The 23,978-nt window shown below is 37.1% G+C and overlaps 1 protein-coding gene across 4 annotated transcripts in view; it reads right to left on the bottom strand.

Moving 5' to 3' along the window:
- Positions 1–392: 392 nt before the first annotated feature.
- LOC131039209 (uncharacterized) overlaps positions 393–23,978 on the bottom strand; it is a 138,635-nt gene continuing 115,049 nt past the window's right edge. For all 4 annotated transcript variants that reach the window (XM_057971895.2, XM_059212021.1, XM_059212020.1 and 1 more), the window contains 2 exons: positions 20,518–20,630; positions 393–889 (listed from right to left, as the gene is read on the bottom strand). In XM_057971895.2, coding sequence (XP_057827878.2) covers positions 705–889; positions 20,518–20,630 — 298 coding nt within the window. In that variant the 3' untranslated portion in view covers positions 393–704. The remainder of the gene's footprint in view (positions 890–20,517; positions 20,631–23,978) is intronic.

Raw genomic sequence — 23,978 nt, forward strand, 5'->3', positions numbered from 1 at the left:
GCACTTTACGATAAATGATCTGCATTAATCTATCTTCCTTTTATTTTATGAATAAAGGTCATGTATTAGCTACTCAAAAAAATATTCTCAAAAATAGGCACTTTTAACCGCTTGGTCATGTATTAGAGCCATGCTAGCTGGCATTTGAATCCCAATTCGAATCTCAATTATCTTGTACTTCCACCACCCTGTATTCTTGTAATCACAATAAGAGTAAATGATGGATAAAGTGCAATATTTCTGTAAAAATTTTAATATCGTAAGGTCCAACTTTTGTGGCTGTTTCTGTAAAGCTCACGTTTTGTTTACACCAATGAAAAAAGGCTGCCCAAAAGTAGAAATGCTTGTCAGAACATCTAAGTTTTCACTTTCTACTAATGATCCAAATAAGATAAACTATGAAATTTACATACTTTAACACTATTTTCAAGGCATGTTATTCCTTCATTGTTGTAACTGTGAAGTAGCTATTTTTAGACAATTAATGCGTCATTATAATAAAATAGAAAAGAATTCATAAAGATTTATCGCCTTGAGAAGCTCCCACAGGGAAACATTTACACCACCTCAGCCAAGACCACCTTTTCATTCATGAGCATTATAAATTACAAATGAAAGCATTGCCAAGACCATACTGTACCCTAAAATTAATATTGGCACAGTTGACATGTCTAACTTGAGGTCAAATCTAGACCTATCTACCTCTATTCACTCTCTTCCGTACTTCCATTACTGTCAGTGAAATTCATGTGATTTAAATTTTGCTCAAGAGGTGTGAGTCCTTCCTCGTCAGATTCATCGTCCTCTTCATGATCTTCATCAGTTTCAGGATTTTCTCCATCAGCCTTACATATTTGTTTGCTAGAACTTTCTGGGCATTGATTACTGCCTGTAATTGGTGGTAGGAAAACAGACGAATGTTAGCATCACCAACTAATATGTTGCAGCCAAGTAATTCACATCAAGCCAAATTTTCAAAGGATGCAACAAACATGACAAACAAAATATAAGTCACAAATGTCTGCCAAGGAATGTATGTGCTTATATTATATAGCAGGAAAATCATTATAGAAAATAAGAAAAGAGACATATAAGTAACACCAACTCAAACTTTATAACATGTAATTTGTGCAAATTTACAGAGCTAATGACATCAAACAGTGTGTATCTTGCAGGCGTGGAATAGAAAAAGATACAAATTACTATTTTTTTAATTAAAAAATATTGTATTAATAAAGTGAGACATTTACAAAGGAGTCTGTAATCAAAATCAAACCAGCTTCACCAAGAAGTTATCAATCAGCTTACACAGAGAATATGAAGTCAAGAAATATGTCACATCCCCCAAAGACACAATCTATCTTCTTGTTGATCAATCCATTTGGTGGATGGCAAGGTGTGGATGATACAGGTTTGACACTTGATTGAAGATGCAAATGACATTGTCTTCTCATCATGAAAGGATACCTTGCTTAAAATAATTTAGACAATAATAGTTTAAATTTTAAATAATACATTTTAAATAAATATAAAATATTTAATGTAAAGTTGATAAATCTATAACTAACCTCACCTATTAATCTAGACTCGAGTATTGACATTCCTTGGATATGTGTATGAAAAGAAATAGAAAACATTTGAACATTTATGGGGATGGAAAGTTGAAGGGAGGAAAAAATATTAAGAGAGGTTTGATGAATAAAGGAAGGCTAGCATGAGGGGAAAGAGAGATTTAGAGTGCAGGTGTGAGCACCATGGCAGGGAGAAGGGTGTCACTTACAATGCTGTAAAAGGAGGAAAGGTGCCCATCCACTATGGCTCTGCTGGAAGTGACTGGCAGGCACCGGATATGGACATACATCAAACATAAAGGATAAAGGAATATCATTAGGGGGAGGAGTGGATGTTGCCCTTGCAGGCATGGAGCTGTGAATTCTAAACAAAGCATTTGACCAATTTAAAAGGGGGCATGGGGAAGGCAGAAGCAAGAAGAGAGGAAAAGTGTTCATCATTGTGAGATCATCACCTCACAATGATATTCACCATGGCTCATCCAAAGGGTAAACACACAAGTACAAGAAAATCATCACAGACTCTCTCACGTGATGTTTGTCATGGCATCACACACATGACATCCACCATAAACCATAACAGAGGGTGTAGATAAGAGCTTTCACCTTAAGTCTCTCTCAAAGAGAAATGCAATCACAAGAATTTACACTTTGAAACATCTTTTGAAAAGAAGAATACATTAGTGAATAGCATACCTTTCCACCATGTCTCTAGAAAGCCTTTCACATTGTATCTTAAGTGAATAGCATACCTTTCCACCATGTCTCTAACATAGTGATACTTGATTTCCACATGCTTTGACCTTTCATGAAATACAAGGTGGGATTCAGCATCACTCTTGGTGTATTCCAAGCTCATCAAGTATTCATCTATCCAGGAATATCATGACTTAGAAGTCAGCATAAAGGCCTTCCAGCCTACATAAATGGGACTCCATCTCATGAATCATAGTCCTTTGACTGATCACTAGAGAAACCATCTTGACATGATCCACTCCCTCTGAACCAATATAACCAAGATCCTCGGATATCAATAGAAGCACATCCTCTTAGCTGCTCAGTCTGTCACGGAAGATATCTTGACATGGTCCCAATCATGGAAGATATCTTTCTTTAGGAGACTCTCATCATCTAGTATGATCCCCATACGGTTGGAAGTGCTAGATCCAAAACCACCATGGATCTACTGTCATAAGTCGAGCCCTAGGCAGGAATATGATCATCTTGAGATTTAGAACAAAATCCCCTTTCAATATGCTCCCTCTCATTGAGAGAGCCCTCTTGTTTCAATCTTGGCTTTGTAACTTGTTGATGTGTCTTTTGTACACGACCAAACACAGAATAAAATACCCAAAAATATCCTATCCTCTTTTGAATAAAGTTCCCAAATGCTGAAGATTTCCCAAAAGGATCAATCGAAGAAACTCCAAGGTTCTGTTATGTAGGTTCTCTACTCGTGGATAAGCACCAGTGGTTGTTGTGTTTGCTGTTTTTACAAGGGGCCTTACGTACTTTCTGGGAAAGCTTGTTCTTGTAACTACTTCTCAATGAGGAAATTGAATTCTCCTAATACTGATTGATGCTTCAAAAAAGGCAAAAGATAAGGGCTTTAAGGAGGCGATACTAAACTAATCCTAAGAATGACTAAATGAGGATTGGTCTTAGCAAAACTCTACCAATTTCAGTATTGCCAAAAGATTACAACTCTACTGGAATTGGTGCGATCTTCTAAGGGGATTCAATGATTTTCAAATCATCAATGGAATAGATACTATTACTAAGATACATATCAATATCTCCAATAATGACTGAACTCTTAAACAATCTTAATATCTCCAATTGACCACACAAGGCGTGCTTACAATCAGTAAGGAGCTGGTGGTTTGAACTATGAGTTTTACCAAAGATCAAACACAACATTTGTCCTTCAATCTAATTCTAAAACTTAAATACTATCTCTATTAAGAGTGATTCAAGAAGATAAACAACCACGAAGATAGCCACAAGGATTGCAATAACACACCATAACTTCAATATTTCATTGATCTCATACCAAAATAAAACAACAATTGTTTAACTTTCTCTCTTCACTACTTTCTTTGTTGTTAACAATTTTAATCTTATTTCTCTTTTCTCTGACTCTAATTCTCTAACTCTCTAAAATGAATTGAGTGAGGGCTTATATAGCACTCTCAAATACAATGAACAACTTGGATCTAAAGAAGATCAAAGGCTGAGATTTTGACACCTAAACCCTAATTAGGGTTTATTACAAAAAGAACCCCATTAAGATAAACATTATCAATCCATAGCCAATAGAAATTGGCACAAATAACAAGGAAACATAGCCCAATGGGAATAAAGTTGCCACATCATCTTACAACTTCTCATCTAGAATTTTGTTCCCTTTTCTATGTTCTTTTCTGGCATATTCAATGAATCTGGACATAATCCCCTCAATCTCATGCAAGTTCTTCATTCGCTCTTCCAAGTGAAGGACTTGATCAAAAGCTGTGAGAAGAGTCATCTCCCATCCCAGCTCTAGCTCTTTTGTCTTTTCAATCAAGAACATAGTAACATACATCTGATCTCGCTGCTTTTTAGTGACCATGTTCTCCTCTTTGCAAAAAATAATCTTGATCCTGTCTTCCAATTCTTGGATATCCACATCTGTTTCGATCTCTATCCTTTTGTCAAGGATTGTACATAATACATCAAACACCTTGTCTTGAAAAGGGTGGATAGTGCCTTCAACTTGGTTGCATCTGGTATTGATGTCTTTGAAAAGAACTTCCTTCATTTGGAGCAAAGTTGACCATTGCAGAAGGTTATGGGTTCCTCCATCCATTATCTTCTCTTGTGCTAAAACCTGCCTTGACGTCCTTCTTATCACTTGCAAGACCGGGATGACAATGTCTCTAGTGTGAGTGAATGCATCCACAGTTATCAATAGATTATGAATGATTTCAAGGACTTGGATAGCCCGATGAACTGTCTTCATCATTCTTGTTACAAATTCAATGGCTACCTTGTAAGATTCATCAATCCATGAACTCATGAGTTGGGCTAAGTTCTTCATCCTTTCTGCCTCATTTATTGATTCGGGAGGAAGTGCATGCAAAGGTGATATTGCTGGATCCTGTCGCCTTAATGGTTGATTAAGATGGCTAAAATAATTCCTCCAAGCACTAACCTCCCTTTCTAGCTTCTTATTCTTTTCCATTTCTTTTTTGAGTTTGTCATTAAGTTCTCTCACTAAATCAGTTGCTTCTTCCATGGCCTGCTCAGAGGTAAGTGGACCAAGATCAAATGTCTCTAAATCATATTCCCTTGTCATAATCTCATTCTCATACTTGTCCACTACTGGTGTGGCTACCTGTATTTTCTTGGATCCTGCATCATCTCTAATTACCTTTGACATCTTTGTAGCCTTCTTCTTTTCGATCTCTTCTTGGGAATTTCCTATGAGACTTTCCAATTCAAATACTTGTTCTTCCTCTTCAACCACAACTACCCTTGTTAGTCTTTCTTTTAGCCAATCTGGAATGGAAGACTTTCTTTCCCTTACCTGTATTTCCTTAGGCAAAGGTCTATCGTCTTTGAAAGGAGATGTTGCTTCATCATCATTCTTTTCTTCTTCTTGTTCATTAGCACCAATCTGGAGAGATTGACTTGATGAGTGCTGAGGTGTTCGTCCTTTGCCTTGTTTATCATTCTGCACCATGGATTCCATAGACTCATCAATTTCATACACTATCTATCTTTGATCTTCTCCTTGACTTATCTCTTTTTCATGTCTAGAAGACGTACTCGATGGACGATCAGGATTCACTTTTTGTTTCTTCTTCTCAGGTCCTTTTCTCTTCGTCCCTTTGGAATGAAAAGTGTTCTCACTCACACTTGCTTCTCCTTCTTTTGTTCTTGTTTCTAGGGTGAATGTCATGGCTATATTCTGCTCCTTCAATTTTTGATGTTGTACGTCCACCCATTTGCGAGTGCAATTTAAAAAAGGGTTCATCAATGCTCTTAGGTCTGCAACTTCTTGCTCATTCCAATCTATCTTCACTTCTTTGTCTTCCTTCTCATAGGACAATTGGAGATATCTACCACTGTCCTCAGCTTGATCAGCTACTCTATAAACCTTACATTTTCGGATAAGATCCAAGAGTAATCTAGAATGCATCTTTCTTTTCACCTCTACATCATCCTGGACATTCATCCAGAAGTCCTCCACTTGAAACTCATGTTTGTACTTCTTCCCAACTGTCTCTTCCATATGACCATGAGGATCGAAATTCTCTCGAGGCAAAGGATGTGAATGAATACAAAGATAATTCCTTTTCTACATCTTCTGTGGCTTGAGAATTAGGACACACTTCAATTGAATTTCCCAGTAAAATAGGTATAGGGATACCATTTCCATGCTTATGTCTTGATGCTTTAGCATAAGCAGCCAACTGTCTAGTCACTTCCAGTAGTATTATTCTGTCTGTAGGATATCTCGGGAACATATAGGGAGGTGAAGGACATCCATGGACCCTGATGTAGGTGAATTTTGGAAACTGAATGAACCATGCACCATGTTTCTTCACGAGCTCATGTGCCTTGGTAGGCAGTCAATGGTGAATCCCTCCTTGCAATGTCCTAGTGATATACATTGTGAAGGTCTCATTGACTAGCTTGTAGTCATTCCTTGGCGGATGATGCAGTTGAACATAAGAATCACATGCTCTTATTTCTCCGGGTCCTCTCCCAACAACTCCTCTGTGTGGTAGCCCTGCATACTCAAAAATTCTTACTAAGGAATATATGACATATGAACTCATGTGGAATGACTTAGTAGGGACTAGCCTCCTCAATTGCACGTCTAGGTTGTTGCTAATGATTCTAGCCCAATTGAGCATCCCTTTTCCTTGGATGATCACTTGAATAAAGAAGAACATCCACTTGTCGAAGAAGAAGGCTTGAAAGGCACCTATAACCCGATTGAACATGGTTATCAAGTCCCTGAATTCTTCTTGGAAATCAATTCTGTGTGGCGTATTAGGTATCTTGTTCAAGCAAGACCTACTCTTGAGTAATCAATTCTTATTGATGAAGTTCAGACAGGTATCAAGATCGTCTTTGTAGATGGACCTAGCTCCTTCCAAGCTTTTGTAGATCATATCTCTCGGCTCCGGGAGATGAAAAGCTTCACTTATAGCTTCTTCTGAAAGATAGGCTAAGACAGTTCCATCCTCGGCTACGATCATCCTTGAATGTGAATCATAGTGTCGGGCACATTCAATCATCAGCTCGTGACATTTGACTGCGGGAGGGAAGCCTGCGGCCTTGATGATGCCACTCTCAATTATCTTCTTGGCTATGGGTGATGGCTTGCCGATGTAGGGTGCTTCTTGAAACTTCCGAACATTGAAGTTTCCTAGATTGGTGTCTCTGATATTGCTCCATTTGGACACGTCACTGGTCTCCAAATCATCGTTCTTTTGGTCTTCTTTGATGAGAGCCTGTCGGGTAGCGGATCCACTTGCCTTGGGGGTTGTCATTTGATACCTACAAAAAGAGGCTCAAGTTAGGTTTAAGTGAAGAATTTTAACTAGGTGACTTGAGACTCATTAAAAGGTAAAACTTTTAAAAATTGAGAGCTCTCGAACTAGGCATCACCTAGAAATTAAACTTGGTATAGAAAACCTAGCCTTAAGCAAAAATAAAAACTTGAATTAGATCTTCAATATACTTTCAAAAATATGAATGCACATACCTTCTCCTTTATTTCTAGCTATCAACTTGAAAAGATGGATAAAAAAATGAAGATTTGTGTTGGATGAAAGGTCTTTGATCTGCACTTCAGGTTCACCCTTGATGATTTAGCCTTTAATCAGCCTTCCTCAATCAGAAATTCGCCTATACCTGCTGCAATTCGCTCCTCTAATTCTGCTCCTCAAAATCGCATAGGAAAGAATACAAATGAATGAATGATGCTTCACAAATCTCTTCCCCTTTATATGGCAATTTCTCCATTTTGCCAATAGGACGACTTGCATAAATAAAATAAAATAAAATGAAATCACCTCTAAGCTGGCCGACTTAGCTAAAAAAGGATATAATTGGGTGCCAAAGAGTAGATTTTTCTTTTTTTTAATTAATTTCAAAGCCCAAAGGTCAATTTAGCCAATTTTAACAATTGTTTAGTCAAGGCGTATTTGCTTTATTTATCAAACATAAGGCTTAATGAGCGATTTAAGATAAGAAAAATGTGCCTTGAAGAAATTCGCTTGTGGATTCTTTAAAGAGACAAGATAAACCTAGAAGATGTTAGAGTTTCTTCAAAATTTTATGAAGGCACACCTAGTCTTCATAGTCAATAGAATGTTCATGGTATGAGAAAGGATTAAATCACCCCAAGGAGGCTTGCTTGAACATCTCACCTAAGTACATTTACTCCATCTTTCAACACCTTCACAACCTTGATTTTTCACTATTCTATGCTCTTGTAATCATGTCCTTGCAACTTGCCTTTGCCTAGTTGAAACAAGGTGAAAAATAGGTATTTCAAAGGATTTCGCCCTGGACCCTTTGGAAGGGTCAGGAGTGAAATTCATCCCTTAGCTCAAAATCCTCACTTCTTGCACCCACAACTTACTCAAATGCATGCTTGTGGCAATCTTCAAGTCTAATCCACCTTGATCACTGTCCTGGCTTAGCTCAAACTTTGAAGGAAAAATGATATTTTGTGAATTTCGCTCTCGACCCTTTGGAAGGGTCAGGAGCGAAATTCAAGTTTTAGGCTTGATCCTTCATTTCCTTTACTTCAATTCATCTTGCAAGGCTAAATAACATCATTCCATCCTTAACCACGCCCTAAGAATCAAAGTCTTGGCCTCATACAAGGAGAAAATAGTTGATTTGAAGAATTTCGCTCTGGACCCTTTGGAAGGATCAGGAACGAAATTCATTCCTTGCTTGTCTTCTCTTACTTGGCTCCAATTTCTTTACTTTGTTTCCCCTTGACTCCCTCATTTGGATCCATTTCTCAACCTGACAACATCTGCTTGATCTCCAAAAGGCCTGAAAGGGAAAACTCGCTCAAAATCATGGCCAGGGACAGGACCTATCTAGGATTTCGCTTTGGACCCTTTGGAAGGGTCAAGAGCGAAATCCTTGTCCTAGCCTAAAATCTGCATTTCTGGTGGCCAAAATTCATTCAAGGGCAATCCTAAGGGCTTCTCTCACCTTGGTCTAGGCTTGGCTTCGCACAAATTTTAGAGGATAGGATGGATTTTAAGATTTTCGATCTGGACCCTTTGGAAGGGTCAGGAGCGAAAATCTTGCTTTGAGCTTATTTTTTCTTTCTTTCAACCTCAATCAACTTCAAAAGGCAAGGACACACCTTCTCACTTCCATCCATGCCATAGAAACCAAAAGTTTGACTTGATTTGCAAGGGAAATAGGTGATCTTAGGAATTTCGCTCTGGACCCTTTGGAAGGGTCTGGAGCGAAATTCTTGGTTTTGCTCAATTCCTTCAAATTCATTGATTACTAGCAACTCAAAGTCATTCCTAAGGACATCCCCAATCTCAATTCATCTTGATCCACACTTGTCTTGGCATAAAATTGAGAGAAAAGAGAGGTTTTGGGGAATTTCGCTCTGGACTATGCCTCAAAAAATCCAAAACTTGGCCATATCAAAGAGCAAAATAGAGGAAATGTGAATTTCGCTCTAGACCCTTTCGAAGGGTCAGGAGCAAAATTCTTGTCTTGGACAAAATCCACACTTTCCAACACCTTCAATCACTTCCTAGGGCTAGAACATATCAATTTGCCCTTACCATGCCCAAGGAACAAGACTTTCAGTGCAAACAAGGAGAAAAAAAGAGGTGACTTCTAAGAATTTCGCTTTGGACCCTTTGGAAGGGTCAAGAGCGAAATTCATAAATTAGGTTGATTTCACACTCCATTGCCTCAATTCACCTTCAAACTTTGATCAAATTCACCTCTCCTTATCATCATCATGCCTATTTGCCACTTACTTAGCTCAAAACAAGGTCTTTCCAATGTCCTAGGCAAAAAAGAGGGTCAGATGAGGATTTTTCTCTGGACCCTTTGGATGGGTCAGGAGCGAAATTCCTATTTTGGGTTGATTTTCACTACTCCATCGCCTCAATTCACCTTTCAAAGGTAAGAACACATCAAAGTCTTTCAACCATGCCTTAGAAGTCAACAAATTTGATCATAACAAGGGGCAAAATTGAGGAAATGTGAATTTCGCTCTGGACCCTTTGGAAGGGTCAGGAGCGAAATTCATATTTTGAGCACCTTTCTCACTTCCTTCCTCCTTTTCATGCTTTGGACATAACTTCTCAAGCCTCCTTCAATCATCATCAAGTGAATTTGCTCATCAAATTGGCATTTAGTTCAAGATTTTGTGAAGAAATAGGGTCATACAAGAATTTCGCTTTGGACCCTTTGGAAGGGTCAAGAGTGAAATTCGCCCTTAGGCTCAAATTTTGATTTCATCTCCCATATTTCTTCATCCAAACAAGTGTTTTGTCCTCAATAATGCCTAAGAATGAGTTAGTTCTAAGTTTGGGTCAAAGTGGAATGTCCTACAGAGGGATTCGCTCTAGACCCTTTGGAAGGGTCACAAGCGAAAACCCTGATTCTAGGCCTGATTCACTTTGGAATTAACTTGAATTTTCCCTAGACTCAACCCTTGGTGCATATCCTCCCATATCCTTGCTTAATTCGCTCAACAATTCCTAAAATCGCCTCCTGAATCTTCCCTTGGCCACTGGCTCTGCCTAATCGACTCTGACCTGATCGAAGACAAGACTTTGATATGAAAACCAACACTCCTAACCTACCCTAACTTGAGACTTTTATCTCTTTGCACAATTTATCCATCTTCAATCTCCTGAAAGGTAAGACCCCTCTAAGATAACCCTAGGGTTCAAGGCAACATATGACTTCCCAAATCCAGGCTACACTCAGCTTTGAAAGAAACCCTAGGATGAGCTCTTTGAGAGAAACCCTAATCTACCCAGCCCAAGCGACCACTAACTCACTCAAAACACCTAGCAAGCAAAGAAATAACCTAGCTAAGGGAAAGCAAAACCCAGAAAAAAAGGGGGTTCCCATCCTGATGGGGCAATGTGTGAAATGGTCACAACATAACCCTAGATGCTATCATAACCAGCACAAGTGCCTCTATGGCTTTCACAAGTGAACAGTTGCACCTCTGTAGGTAGATATTTGTTTTATAAAAAATGGAAATGCAAAATCTCAGAATCTCCACTAAACTCCTCTGCATATTCCTCTTGAATTTCAATCTCTTCATCACAAATAGAACTTCAAAACTTTATAGCCAACATCCGCAATGGAAGCTTGAGGCATAGTCTTGGTTGGACATTTCAATGCATAGTGACCATATTTGTCACATCTAAAGCATTGGATTTCTGAAATATCCTTCCTTCTTTTGAAGTGTCCTTTCTTACCTTTCTTCTTTGAGGAGTGAGAGGCAAGAACATGAATATCTTCATTTGTAGAACTTTGACCAATGCCTCTCTCTAGTGACCAGTCTTGACTCTTCTTGAATGCAGTCAGTTTTTAATCGATCAAACTTGGAAAGTTTTGATCTTGCGCTTATCCCTTGAATGAATGACTCCCATGAAGAAGGGAGACCATTGAGTGCCAACATGGTTAACTCTTTATTCTCTATGGTGTGTCCAATGGTAGAGAGTTGATCTCTCAATTCAGTAATCCTCATGAAGTATGCGGTGATGGATTCTTCTTTCGTCATTTTGATGTGGTGAAGTTGTTGCTTTAATGCAAGGGCTTGGCTAGTGTTATTTATCTCATACATTTGCTCTAAAGATTTGAACATGCCATATGTTGTCTCCAGCTTGGAGATAATTGGTATGATGTGATCTTTCACTGAGTCAACCAACATCTTCATTGATTTATGGTTCTTTCTCTTCAATTGGAGCTTCTCATCCTCTTCGGTTGGTTTTGTCATATCTTTCTTCACAAATTCATCCAAATCATTTTCCCCTAATGCAAGCATAATTCTAAACTTCCCAGATACGAAGTTTGATGCTCCTTCAAGTCTGTCCTCGACTCTAATTCCATTCACCATCTTGGCGTTAATAGAGATAGACGAACTTGAAGACAGTAATAGAGGATAATCTTGATTATCTCAATCTGATCTTTGATCTTTGCTCAATCCTGCTCTGATACCATGTTAGTTTTGATCAGATTTAATAAGTAGGTAGTTTTTAACTTTTATTTGAACTTTGATCTCAGTTTGATGTTAATTCAAACTATGTAAGGTATGAGTTCAATCTGTCACAATATATAAACGATCTTCAGGGTTTATATATATAGCCATGATCTTTAGTGATGATGAATTGGAGTATATTATCGACCTCCTACAGGTCGATGACAATCATGAACTGCTGTGTTCACCGAATGCTGTAGGTTATCGACTTACTACAAGTTGACAATAATCACGAACTGTTATTTATTCCTATATGCTACGCACTGTGTTATCATGGACTGCTGTATAATGATATCTTATTTATTGTTGTATGGATATTATCGACTTTTTTTTTTTTTAATCTATCGATCTTATTCCTGTCATGCTCCAAATGAATCATACTAATACATGATGCCTCATTACTTTCAAAGAAGTCATGACTCTTCACTAATAGACCCGATGACCATTGGAATCAAACCGATTCAAATATAACCGACATTACACAATATGTTAACAAATGGAATCGGTTATGTAGAACCGATACTAACAAATATCGATTATGCAATGCAATTGGATATATACGTTGATAAATCAGATAGATAAATCAGTAATCATAACGATTATATAATATGATAAATCTGTAAACACAAACAGTCTAACTGATCTGCAACTTAAGTACGGAAATAATAACAAGAACAAGTAAATCAAATATACAAATGTCTAAGGCTGATAGGCCAATTAGACAATTGTATTAGCTAGGTTGATCAGAGGAATCCAACCGTAGCTATAATATCTTCAACATGATCCCCCTCCAAGACGTGGCTGTTGGATCCTTTGCCCAAGACAGAAAATCACAATAATTTAATATAAGGCATCTGTCCTAAGGAAAAATAAATCCCATCATCCAAATAGTATTACACATAGTAATTAGATAAGGGAATAAACAAATCACTAGCGATTGAGGAATAGGCATGTCTTAAAAGTGAACCGATCCTTCCTGAAAGCTATGACTCTTGAAGAGACTCGTTCCAAGGATATATCAAGAAGGACATTGGAAGACTTGAAGACATAGAGGAATTATTCTTATATTACACTCAGATTCGATGTGCTCAGTTGAGCCACCAAAATACTAAACTTGGGCACATGAGGCATAAACATTTTTAGCAGGGACAGCTCCATCCATTACAGGAGCATGAATATATTGTTATTATAAGAAAATTTGATCAGAGACAAATATTCCAACACAAAATAATACGTGATTCTTCTCTCATTTTTTCGATCAAATATATTACATATTCATAGGATTATCATATCCTATTTTGTAGGAAACTCCACAAACAACTTTCCTGTAAATATTGGGTTGTTTTTAACATCTCAGTATGTACCACTACTATAATAACCTATTTTAACAAACTATAACAAATTATTTTATGCATCATATGATGCAATATTCCTAACAATAATATTAAGTTGTTTGTCAACAACTTTGTAGCTAACCTCACACCTATGTGAACACTAATTCCCACCAGTTAGTCATCTGAAGCAGCAATAAGACCATTCCAAGGTCTATCCAAGTTATATACAATTACAGATTTATTTATCTACTCTTTCATAGGCAGTCAAAAGCATTCACATTGCCTTATCAGGCCCTCATATGCTAACAGCTCTTTCATTTACCTTCAATAAGAGTCTCCAAATGATAAATTGATGATACAAGATCATCTCAGGTCTCATAGAAATCGGATATAAGGCTTACCAAGACTTTACTATTATATAAGACAAGTAAACAGGGGCAGCATTAATCAATCATATGCTTATCAGGCTTATATTCAAAAAAGGTGTAATATCCCCCCTTGTTCTGAAGTTTTAATTTTCTGATTGAGGGATATTTCTTACTTTAGATTTAATTGCTCTTTATTACATATTCAAATTTATATGTGATTCTTCCCTCATTTTTCAATCAAATATATTACATATTTATAGGTGAAGGTAGAGTATCAAGTTTAAAATGCGAACCTCTAAGGATACAAGTTGGCGGAATTAGCAAGTGAAGGAAAGTGTAACATAAGAAGTTGCTACAAGGCAGATCGTTGGAAGGTGGAACTTCGAAGGGTAGAGGTTGGGGAGTGCTCCAAAGTAAGATGAACTTGCATCTATAGTAACTCAGCTGAAGGTGAGGAGGGAATTAAAAATAAATAACAAAAAAAAATCTTTTAAGTTACAAGTTGGCTTACATAAGAAAGTGAAGAGGTGCGACCTCCAACTCTAAACCATATAAGTAAAGGGAGAAAGAACCTCTTAGATGATACAAATTCACCCAGCAACAAGATGGCACAGCAAGTAAAATAAGGAAATTCGTTCAAGGTTGATAACATTGCATGAGGAGGGAAGTTCACTGACTTTGGGTACACAAACCCGCCTTGAATCAGCAGCATCACAAACTCATCTAAGGAACTAAAGAAAACAGAAAGTTAAGTGCTACGAATCAAACGGGCTGGTCAAAGACCATAGCCCAAAGAGTTTTAACTCTGATTTCTGAGTGCTAATTAAAAATCATTCATCCCTTGTTCAGAAATTAAATTGCAGAATTTGGTCATTAGTAAAGAAGGAAAGGTATGACTCAGATTTTCTGAGTAATAATCAGATTTCAAGGTTACAACATTCAAATTTTGAAATATAAATTACATGCACTATCATGACATTTTCAGAATTCAACATAGATGACTCTAAGTTCTGATTTTATACATTTGAAAGCATATATATTACTCAATGAAATATCAGAACTTAGCAATACTAATGGGATTTAGTTTTGAAGCATTCTAACTTCTAGATTTGTACAGGAACATGTCAGGAGAAGGATCAAGAAAGGATCAAATGAAGGCATTACTCAGGTTTTTATCCAGAATCCCAAATTATTTCAAGATGGAGGAACGTTGGAGACACCAACCTGGAGCAGTTCGACTTAACCAAGTTCAAGAGGAGAATGTTTGGCACACATGAGCAAATGCCCCCCACCATGGCAACTGACATGATCAAGAATGGAACTTGTCAAGCCGCTGGCTTCCCACCCACAGTCCAATGCAATAAATTGATGGTGGAATGCACAAGTCACTACGACTCCAAAGAAAGGACAATAGTGGCACCTAATGGGATGGTCTTAGCACACCTTACAAAAGAAGCAATCAGAGAAACATTTGGTATCCCTAACCATGATGGGATGGTCGAATTGACTAAACAAGAATCAGAAGCTTTTTTTGAGAAAGCATCCGGACAATATATGAACCTAATTACTTCAGACTGGATAAATGGACCGAAGAAACCACAATTCAAAATACCAGAGAAGTTTCTATACTCTGATTTCAAAGAAGAATATGGTGATTTGGTGTTCTTGCCGAATAGGATCATGGGGCGTCTACAAGGGGCAACATTTGAAATATGGATGTTTAGTTATGTGGAAGAGGTCTCTCTAGGGTTAAAGATGATAAATTGGGCCAAGGTGATTAGTGACAACTTAGACATCCAGCTGCGAAAGTTGGAAAGAACAAAAACATTTTACATGAGCTCTTATGTGATGTATGCATTGGCTAAACACATAAGGTATAAAGGATTGATATGCAAGGGAGAGGTAGGCATCAAGAAGGGACAACTCAAGGTTTATGACTGCTAGCTCCTCAGTTATGGCTACATGAGAAGTAACACTTCAGGAGAGTCAATGATGTATTCACAATGTATTTTACTCGGTTGTTGCAAGGACTCCACACAAGACTATCAAAAGGAGCTATGGCGTTGGTAGAAATGTTTGGTTCATGGTTTATCCAATTCCCCTCTTTCTCATACATCAGAATTCAAGGGTGTTCATTTCATCCATACTGTCTTCCGAAATATCCCATTGACAGTATGGTATTACTTGAAGTAGTGAGGCAGCTAATAGGGTTTGATTTTATCCAAAATGAAGAAGAAAGGCAAGGAATTTCATACCCTATCTCAATTGGTAAACTGATGGAGACATGTTATTCAGCTCAAGCCGCCAAGACAACGAACATAGAGTTAGAGTTCTATCAGCTTGGTGTATACAAACAAAGATCACACTTTGATCCTTACAATAGAATACCTACCATTGGAGGGAAAAGGCTTAAACATAGAGTTGATATGGAAGACTATTGGGCAAATCTTGTAGATGAGTTTGAGGTTAGAAAAAAATGTGGTCCAAGATGTCAGTTGATTTCATCAAGAAGTGTAACATCTTTCCAGTTCTAGATCAAGTTGAAGATGAGGGAGAGCAGCTATTACCACAATATGAACAGGAGAAGGATAAACCTATCTTAACACCTAGTGGATCACAGCCTGAACTCACTAATATCAGCACATTAATGAAGGATGTGTTGGATAATTCAAGATGGTGGGTTGATCAACAAATCAACAGCTTGAGAAGTCAAGGAATATCACTCACATATGGCAAGATAGACAAAGATGATTCTTCCTTCGAAGAGGATGAAGCCATGAAAAGCAATGAAGAAGTGAATAAAAGGAGAAGTTCCAGTCTCAGAAAAAGGAAGAATACAAGTATCAGAAAGGAAGTTACCAGTGCTGAATCTTGACAGAAGAAGTCAAAGACAAACACTACCTCCTCAATCACAAGTACTTCCTCAGTAGGAGAGTTAGAAATGAATTGAACTTCAGTTGAAGACAGCAACTCAACCTACTTATGATCAAGACAAGACATCGCCAATTCAGAATTGTATGGAAGAAGAAAGGATAATCTTGATAGAAGATCTAGAAGACCATAACCAAAACACAAGTGAGAAACAAGATGAAGCTGTCATTTCAGCCTTGAAAGAAATCAGTAGAGATAGCAGAATGGAAGAAGGGATGGAGTTGTCTACAGTTCCTGATTGCTTACAAGAGAGGATGAAGAAGAAAACAGTTGTAGAAGTTCAACCTATTGGAGATATAGATGATTTCTTCGCAAGGATCGATCAAGCTAAAGAACAGAAGAAGGCAAAGAAATTATCCCACATCTCCAGAGATAATTCAGGGTCATGCATATCACAAGTAGCAGTCCCTACTGTTGACAAGCCAAGAGATGAAATCACTGCCATGGAGTATGAGGTAAAAACAATTGACCTTGGGCACACCACTGAAGAACAAGAATTGAGTGATACTTTCACATCAATTCGACAAAGGCTCCGCAAAAAAACGAAAAAAGAAGGATAAGTTGGAAACAGAAAATGCAAGACTCAAAGAATACATACAAAGGCTAGTGAAGCCAATTAGACAGGAAGATGAAACATTTGTTCCACCTCCTTCCATCTCCCAGGAGTCATTTGAGAGCCTTGAAGCAATGAGAAACTCAAACCAAAGATTAAAGAGATGGATAGAAAACATCTCAAAGCAAGCAAAGGGATTTCTACAAGAGGTGGTGAGAATATACAATGAGGTGTTAATGTTCAGGGGAAGACTTCGAAGCATGGAAAATCAGAGGGAGGATTTCCCAATGGCACAAGATAAGATGATTTCCCATCTTAAAGTGCTACGATATACTCCTGCTCAAGTATTGATACAAGAGGGTGTAATTGAAGAGGGTAACATTTATGACTTCCATTGTTGGCATAGCTTTTTGATAATGATAAAGACAACACTTGATAGGGTGAAAGGAGAGTGCGAAAAGATGGAAGAATTGGTTAAAGGCATTCAATCAAAGATCCGTGTATCATTGGAGGAGTTGTTAGGACAAGAAATGAATGAAAAAGATGGTTTAGATTTTAAAGAGTTAAAGAAGAAGGTAAAGAGAGTCTACTTCCAAGGGTTGGAATCTGTTCAAGAAAGCCGATTGAATGACATTCTTTCATTCATGATCTTCATAAGTTACCTCCAAAGAAGACAAACAAAATGGGAGAAAACTCTTGAGGACTGTTCTGATCAATTGGACGTGATAGATCTGCAGCTAGATGCTTTGCCAAATGTCGCCACAGAAGAACTTGAGTTAACCATGTCCAGATTCATTGCATACGGAATCAGAGAAAGGGATAAGGGAAACAAGGTTCTAGAAGACAATCTGCTGGATAATTAGTTGTCATCTAAATTTCTCATTGGTTCTTGCTCTTCGTTGTTAGTGATGAAGATAATGCTCCACTTTTGTTGCTTAGTATTTAGTAAAAATTGCTGGAAACCCTGATTAGGGCTTACGTGGTTTAATTTTGGCCTTTGATTTTAGAATAATCTTGGCCCTTCATTCTTTTGGAGCTCTATATAAGCTGCCATTTTTCATTTGTAACTAAGAAGAGAAGAATTGTTGCTATTATGCTGCTGGATTGATAAAGACATTGAAGTGTGGTGTTTCTATTCAATCTTTGAAGCATTTGCATGGTTATTCATCTTCTCAATTCAAGCTTTAAATTTTATTTAAGGTGAATTATAGAATGTTGTGTATGATTCATGGTGAAACTCCTAATTCATACCACTAGCAGTTTGTTGATTGAAAATCCGCCTTGTGTAGTCAACTAGAATTCTTGAATGAGCTTAAGTTCAATTGTTATTCAATCATTGATATGCATTCAATTAATGGTATCTATGCTTGGTAATAATATGGAAATTTACATAATTTCCTTAGAAGATTGCATTAGCCTTTGTGGAGGTGTTCTTGTATGTCAAAGCAAAGACTAATAGAGTTTCTTTGAACGTCATCCTTCATCCTTGCATTCTTAGGAATAGCTTAGTATCCCTCAACCCTTTACTTTTGCATTTTCTTTATCAAACGTCTAGTAGTAGTAAGTTAGAGAGCTACATTGCATATCATTCGTAAAGCATTCCTTGAAATCAAAACATCCATCTCTTAAGAAGCACATACGTAAGGACCCTGGATTAACAGCAATCACATCAACCATTGAGCTTATCCACGAGTCCAGACCTGACAGTAGAAACCTTGGAGTTGTCTCATTTGATCGCAAAGCATAGCATTTGAGAGAATTTATTCAAGAGAGGATAAGATACATTGGTAGTTTATTTTGTGTTTGAAGTGTCTAAAAAACACACCACCAAGGTGTCTCTGTCTTGAGTTAGCACCTAGCACAAGTTATACCTCAAGGCATCTATGGAGATATAAAATCTGCCCACTTAGGTGAACTACTTTCATGTGAGGGGTCTATTTTATGGACTTCTTTGATTGCAATTTTATTATTCTTTTTAAAAGATGAGTTGTAAATATATTTTAAACTTAAAATTGGTCACTTTTTCAATTGGGCAATAATATCTTACTGGATCTGTTTTCAAGAAAAAATTTGATAGAAATTGGAATAAAAAAATTATGCTGATTGTAGAGAGCACTAAACACTAATTCCACAAATAATTTTAATCATTCTTGTGTGAATGCCATGTCAAGTGAATTCACACGATAAAATTTGCAACAAGAATAAAAACAAATTGATCAAGTAAATTGCAAAATCTAAGACAATAAAGACTATTTTATCATCAAAGCCATTTTAATACAAACCCATTTAAGTGAACTACTTTCATGTGAAGGGGTCTATTTTATGGACTGCTTTCATTAGTAATTTTATTTTATATTTTTTTAAGATGAGCTGCAAATATATTTGAAACTTAGAGTTGGCCAGTTTTCAATTGGGCAATAAAATCTCACTGGATCTGTTTTCAAGAAAATATTTGATAGAAATTGTAAACAAAACAAAAAAATCTATCAAATTTCTATCCAAAAACAAGGCTAGAATTCTAAAACTGTTTGAATGCTATCCTCCATTATTGGACACTTGTAGAATGTCTCGACATATCATTGAGTCATGGTATAACATATCCAAAACTCTACAAATGACCCAAGAACAAGTTTGTATGATTAACCACACTTTTTCATCCTTTACGATATCACACTTTTTTCCCAAAATTGATTTGAACAATGAATCATAGAGATTAAAAAAAATTGAAGGCCATTGACTAAAATTTACTATAAATAGAATGAGCACACAACCTATAAAAATGATTTTTTTCATCAGGTGTCATCCTAAGCAACAATAGTTGTAGGAAATTCTAATGTCAAGTATCATAATGCTGATGAAGTTAAGTTCATGAAGTTAGATAATGCTAATAAAGTTAAGCTAACAAAGTTAATTGATGCCATTGAAGTAAAACAATTGTTGAACATGAAAGACAATTGTTGTTGAAGATGACAGTTAGTTGTTGACAAAGATAACGACAATTGTTGCTAAGACATTTAGTTTGCTGGAATTTTGGGCGTAGCTAGTAATAGGCTATTCTGTTTTAGACATGCATGACTTTTCCAACAATCTCAAATCAGTTATAGGAAACAAAGTTTAGGTTTTTATTTATTAATTAAATGTTGTTTTGGAAGAAAGTCAAATGCCATATCAAGAGCATCAACTGCTGATTGATTCACCCACTTTTTGTCTTATTTTTAGATTTAATTGCCCAATTGTAAGACTGCATAAAAGCAACTTAACTTATAACTGGTTTTTTTCATTAGTTCTTTTAAGAACGTGTGTAGCTCTATATCAGCTGCATTGTTAGCAGTTTAACTTAATAACTGTTTTTTTTCATTAGTTCTTTTAAGGTCAACTTTCTTTCATGTGCCACATGCAAAATTATTAATGCAATGGTCTAATTCTGACAGGAACAACATAGATAGCAAGAGAAGGTCAAGAAAGAAATAGACTAGAAACATACCATCAGAATTGGAGAAAGTTTTCTCAGTCTTAGAATTCCTAGAAAGCCAGTTATTCTGCACCGATATCATCTCTGAACCTGTTTTACATTCTGAATAGGCTTTTAGAAGCTCCCTGACAAGAGAATGAGAAGCAGATGAGCGTGACAAAAAGACAAAATTTTTGTAGAGATATCCTAAAACAATGCTTGTAAATATTTCTTTTTGCTTTGTTTTATGTCACAAAATTGTATCAAATAAATGAATTCTTACTTGCTGATAATACTATACTTTCTCTGGTATTTTGGATAATTCTTACTTGCTGATAATACTATACTTTCCCTGAAGGAAGTTTTAAAAAGGAAAAGTGAATTTGAGAATGTTATAGTGGTCCATTACTATCAATGGCAGAATTGAATAGCAGATTTTTTGGCTAAAAAGGCATTGAACTATCAAATTTTGCTTTAATTGGAAGTAGAGATACTAATGAATGACAAGATCTAGCTAAGTTCATCAATGATGACAAGCTACCATGATTACAAGCTCACCTTATATGTTGTTGAAGGTTTGTTATAATGGTTGTTTAAAGGCACCTATAAGGTGCTTTTGGGCAGGTGTAACTTAATGTGACTCGTATGTAGCACATGTCAACATTACATGTGGCATTGAGTTTACCATTTCATTTTTACAGGGAGTATATGCTTTGAGTCATTGGTAATTTTATGGGCTTATTGAGAATTGTGAGGATGTCCTTATAGATTACATTACTCCTCATGGTGTTTTCTTTTGTCATAACCCTAAATTTTACTCACTATTTTAAACATTTCTTTTAAGTTGAATTAGAATGATTGGGAATGAATATCTTTACAAATACTAAAGTAAATTGTTTTCTTTATAAAAAGTTACTTTTAAACCCAAATGTTAAAATATTTATTATAGCAATTATGTTTCAAAATTATTAATATAATATTTTCTTAAGTTAATTATTAATGCTCAATCATGTAATATATTGTTTTTAATCCTTTCCTAAGTTTCTTGTTAGAAACTTTCTATTTTGTAATTCCTTGTACATTATTTATTGAGTGTTCTTGCTCATTGTAAATACAATCAATTTTTACCAATTACGTGTTGTAATATGGTATCAAAGCCCATTTAAAAAAATTGTTTCAAAAATTTTGAATGAATTTTTTTAGAATTTGAAACATATTTTCCGTTCTTCTATACCTCCCACATTTTTATCCTGCATGTTGTGTTGGGTCGAGGATTGTATCTTTGTGCGACCCTAATACTCGCATTTTTTTTGGAAATCGCGGCATCTTTCTTCTTTCGCACCGTCTGTGACTTATTTGTCTTGCTGCGCGATTTAAAAATCGCGACACGAGCTTTGTGCGACGTGGGCTTTCAAAAAAAAATTCCGACCTCCCATGTCTACATTTTGTGATTTATTTTGCCGTGGTTTCAAACTACGTCGTGCCCTAAGCCTCTGACAACTCGCGCGATTTCTTTTCGCGTTTTCTCTCACGCGACAACTCCTCCAAATCTCTTTCTGCATTTTTTTGGATTGGCCTTCGGCTTTGCGTGACGCGAATTTGTCTATGACAATTTTTTTCTTTTTTGCAGCCTCTGCTTCGGCCTGCAACTTGAGGGTTTTGAAGAATCGTTTTTCTCTGCAAACCCACATTTTCTTCAGCGACCTAGAGTTTCTACAACATCGGCTAGGGTTTTGACCCTTCATTTCCAATCAAAAAATTATTTTGATTGCATATTCTTGGTGGGTTTTTCGAGAAGTTTTTTGGGTTGTCATCAGATTTTTCCGGGTCTACAAATATCCATACCCCGAGTTCCGTGCTAGTCTTACTTCGTTTTTTCGAAGTCTGTACCTGATTCTGCCTCTGTTTCAGATTTATGCCCTTTAGATTTTCTCGTTTTTCGTGCATTGCGAAGCATGCAAGACAGCGTCATTAACCAACTTAATCCTAGAAGGCAGTCAGAGATTTAACGGCAAGAATTATAACACCTGGAAGCAACGCATGCTGACTATTTTTTAATATTGCCACCTTGATGATCTTGTTTTGGGAAAAGAATCTCGTCCTTCCGCAGTCGGAGCAAATCAAGACAAGTTTGATGATCGGAATCGAGAAGCTGTCATGCTTCTCAAGCTCTCTGTCACAGATGACCAATTGCCTTAGATTCCCTTTGGCAAATCAGCATCAGAAATCTGGAAGCAACTGAAGGAGTTGCATGAGACATCTGACAAAAGTCGAGCGTTCTTCTTGAAGAACAACGCATCTCCTTACAGGAGCATCTCACGAAGATTAAGAGCATTCGAGATCAGCTTGAAGCTATTGGTCAGAAAATGGAGGAAGAGGATATGGTAGTAATAACCTTGAAAAGTCTACCAAAATCCTATGAGCACTTTATAGACTCAAAATTACGTCTACGAATGTTGACTTGAAATTTCCGAAGTTTTGCACCAATCTTTTGCGGCAGGATCGTTGGATACAACAGTTTGGTAGCGGTGCCACTTCATCCTCCTCCGAACAAGCCTTTGCAACCAAATCCTTTCACAAGGATAAAGGCAAAGCTCAATCCTCTCAATCATCTCAACAAAAGGGCTCTAGTCAGTCTCAGGATGGTTCAAAGAAGAAGAAGGTTCAGTGCAACTACTGTCACAAATATGGCCATATGATCAAGGATTGTCGCAATCGGATAGCTTCTGAACAATGAAAGCAGGGGGGTCTCAGCCTAAAGTCAATGTCGCTAAGCACACAAAGCCGAAAGAGTCTGCCTTTTATGCCTTCATGGCTAAAAGACCTGCAAACCATGTTAAGTCTTGTGCTTGGTATATAGATTTTGGTGCTTCTCGGCATTTCACTCACAGGCGTGATTGGTTTACAAAATTCTCTCCCTATAATGATTCAGTCATATTTGGAGGAGGTGAAGAGTATACCCGTGTCAGCAAGGGCAACGTTCAGATACAGTCTGGTGGGAAGAATCTCATATTCCTCAATCTATACTATGTTCCTAGCATGGAGCTGAACCTTCTCTATGTGAGTGAGATCATGCGGCATTCTCCTTAGCTTGATGTGATATTCAGTGCTCACAAGTGTTCAATTGTTGATCATGCAACACACACTACTGTAGCTGTTGGCATTGAGGATCATGGTCTTTATAGACTTGTGGATATGGGTGATTCTCTTGAGCATCCTTTTGCACCTAAATCCTCCTCTATCACTAGTCTATGGCATCAACGATATGGTCACCTGAACATTCACTACCGTGCTCAGCTTGTTTCGGAAGATTTAGTACATGGCCTACATAAAATTCAAACTCAGAATCAGCAAGTTTGTGAAGTTTGTCAGGTTGAGAAGCAGCACAGGACATTGTTCAGGGATGGTGACTCATGGCGAGCATCTAAGGTACTACAGTTGGTCGACGCTGATGTATGTGGTCCTATGAATACTCCTTTTGTTATTGGGTGCAA

The sequence above is a fragment of the Cryptomeria japonica genome, chromosome 10 (assembly GCF_030272615.1).
Source record: "Cryptomeria japonica chromosome 10, Sugi_1.0, whole genome shotgun sequence".
NCBI classification, from domain to species: domain Eukaryota; kingdom Viridiplantae; phylum Streptophyta; class Pinopsida; order Cupressales; family Cupressaceae; genus Cryptomeria; species Cryptomeria japonica.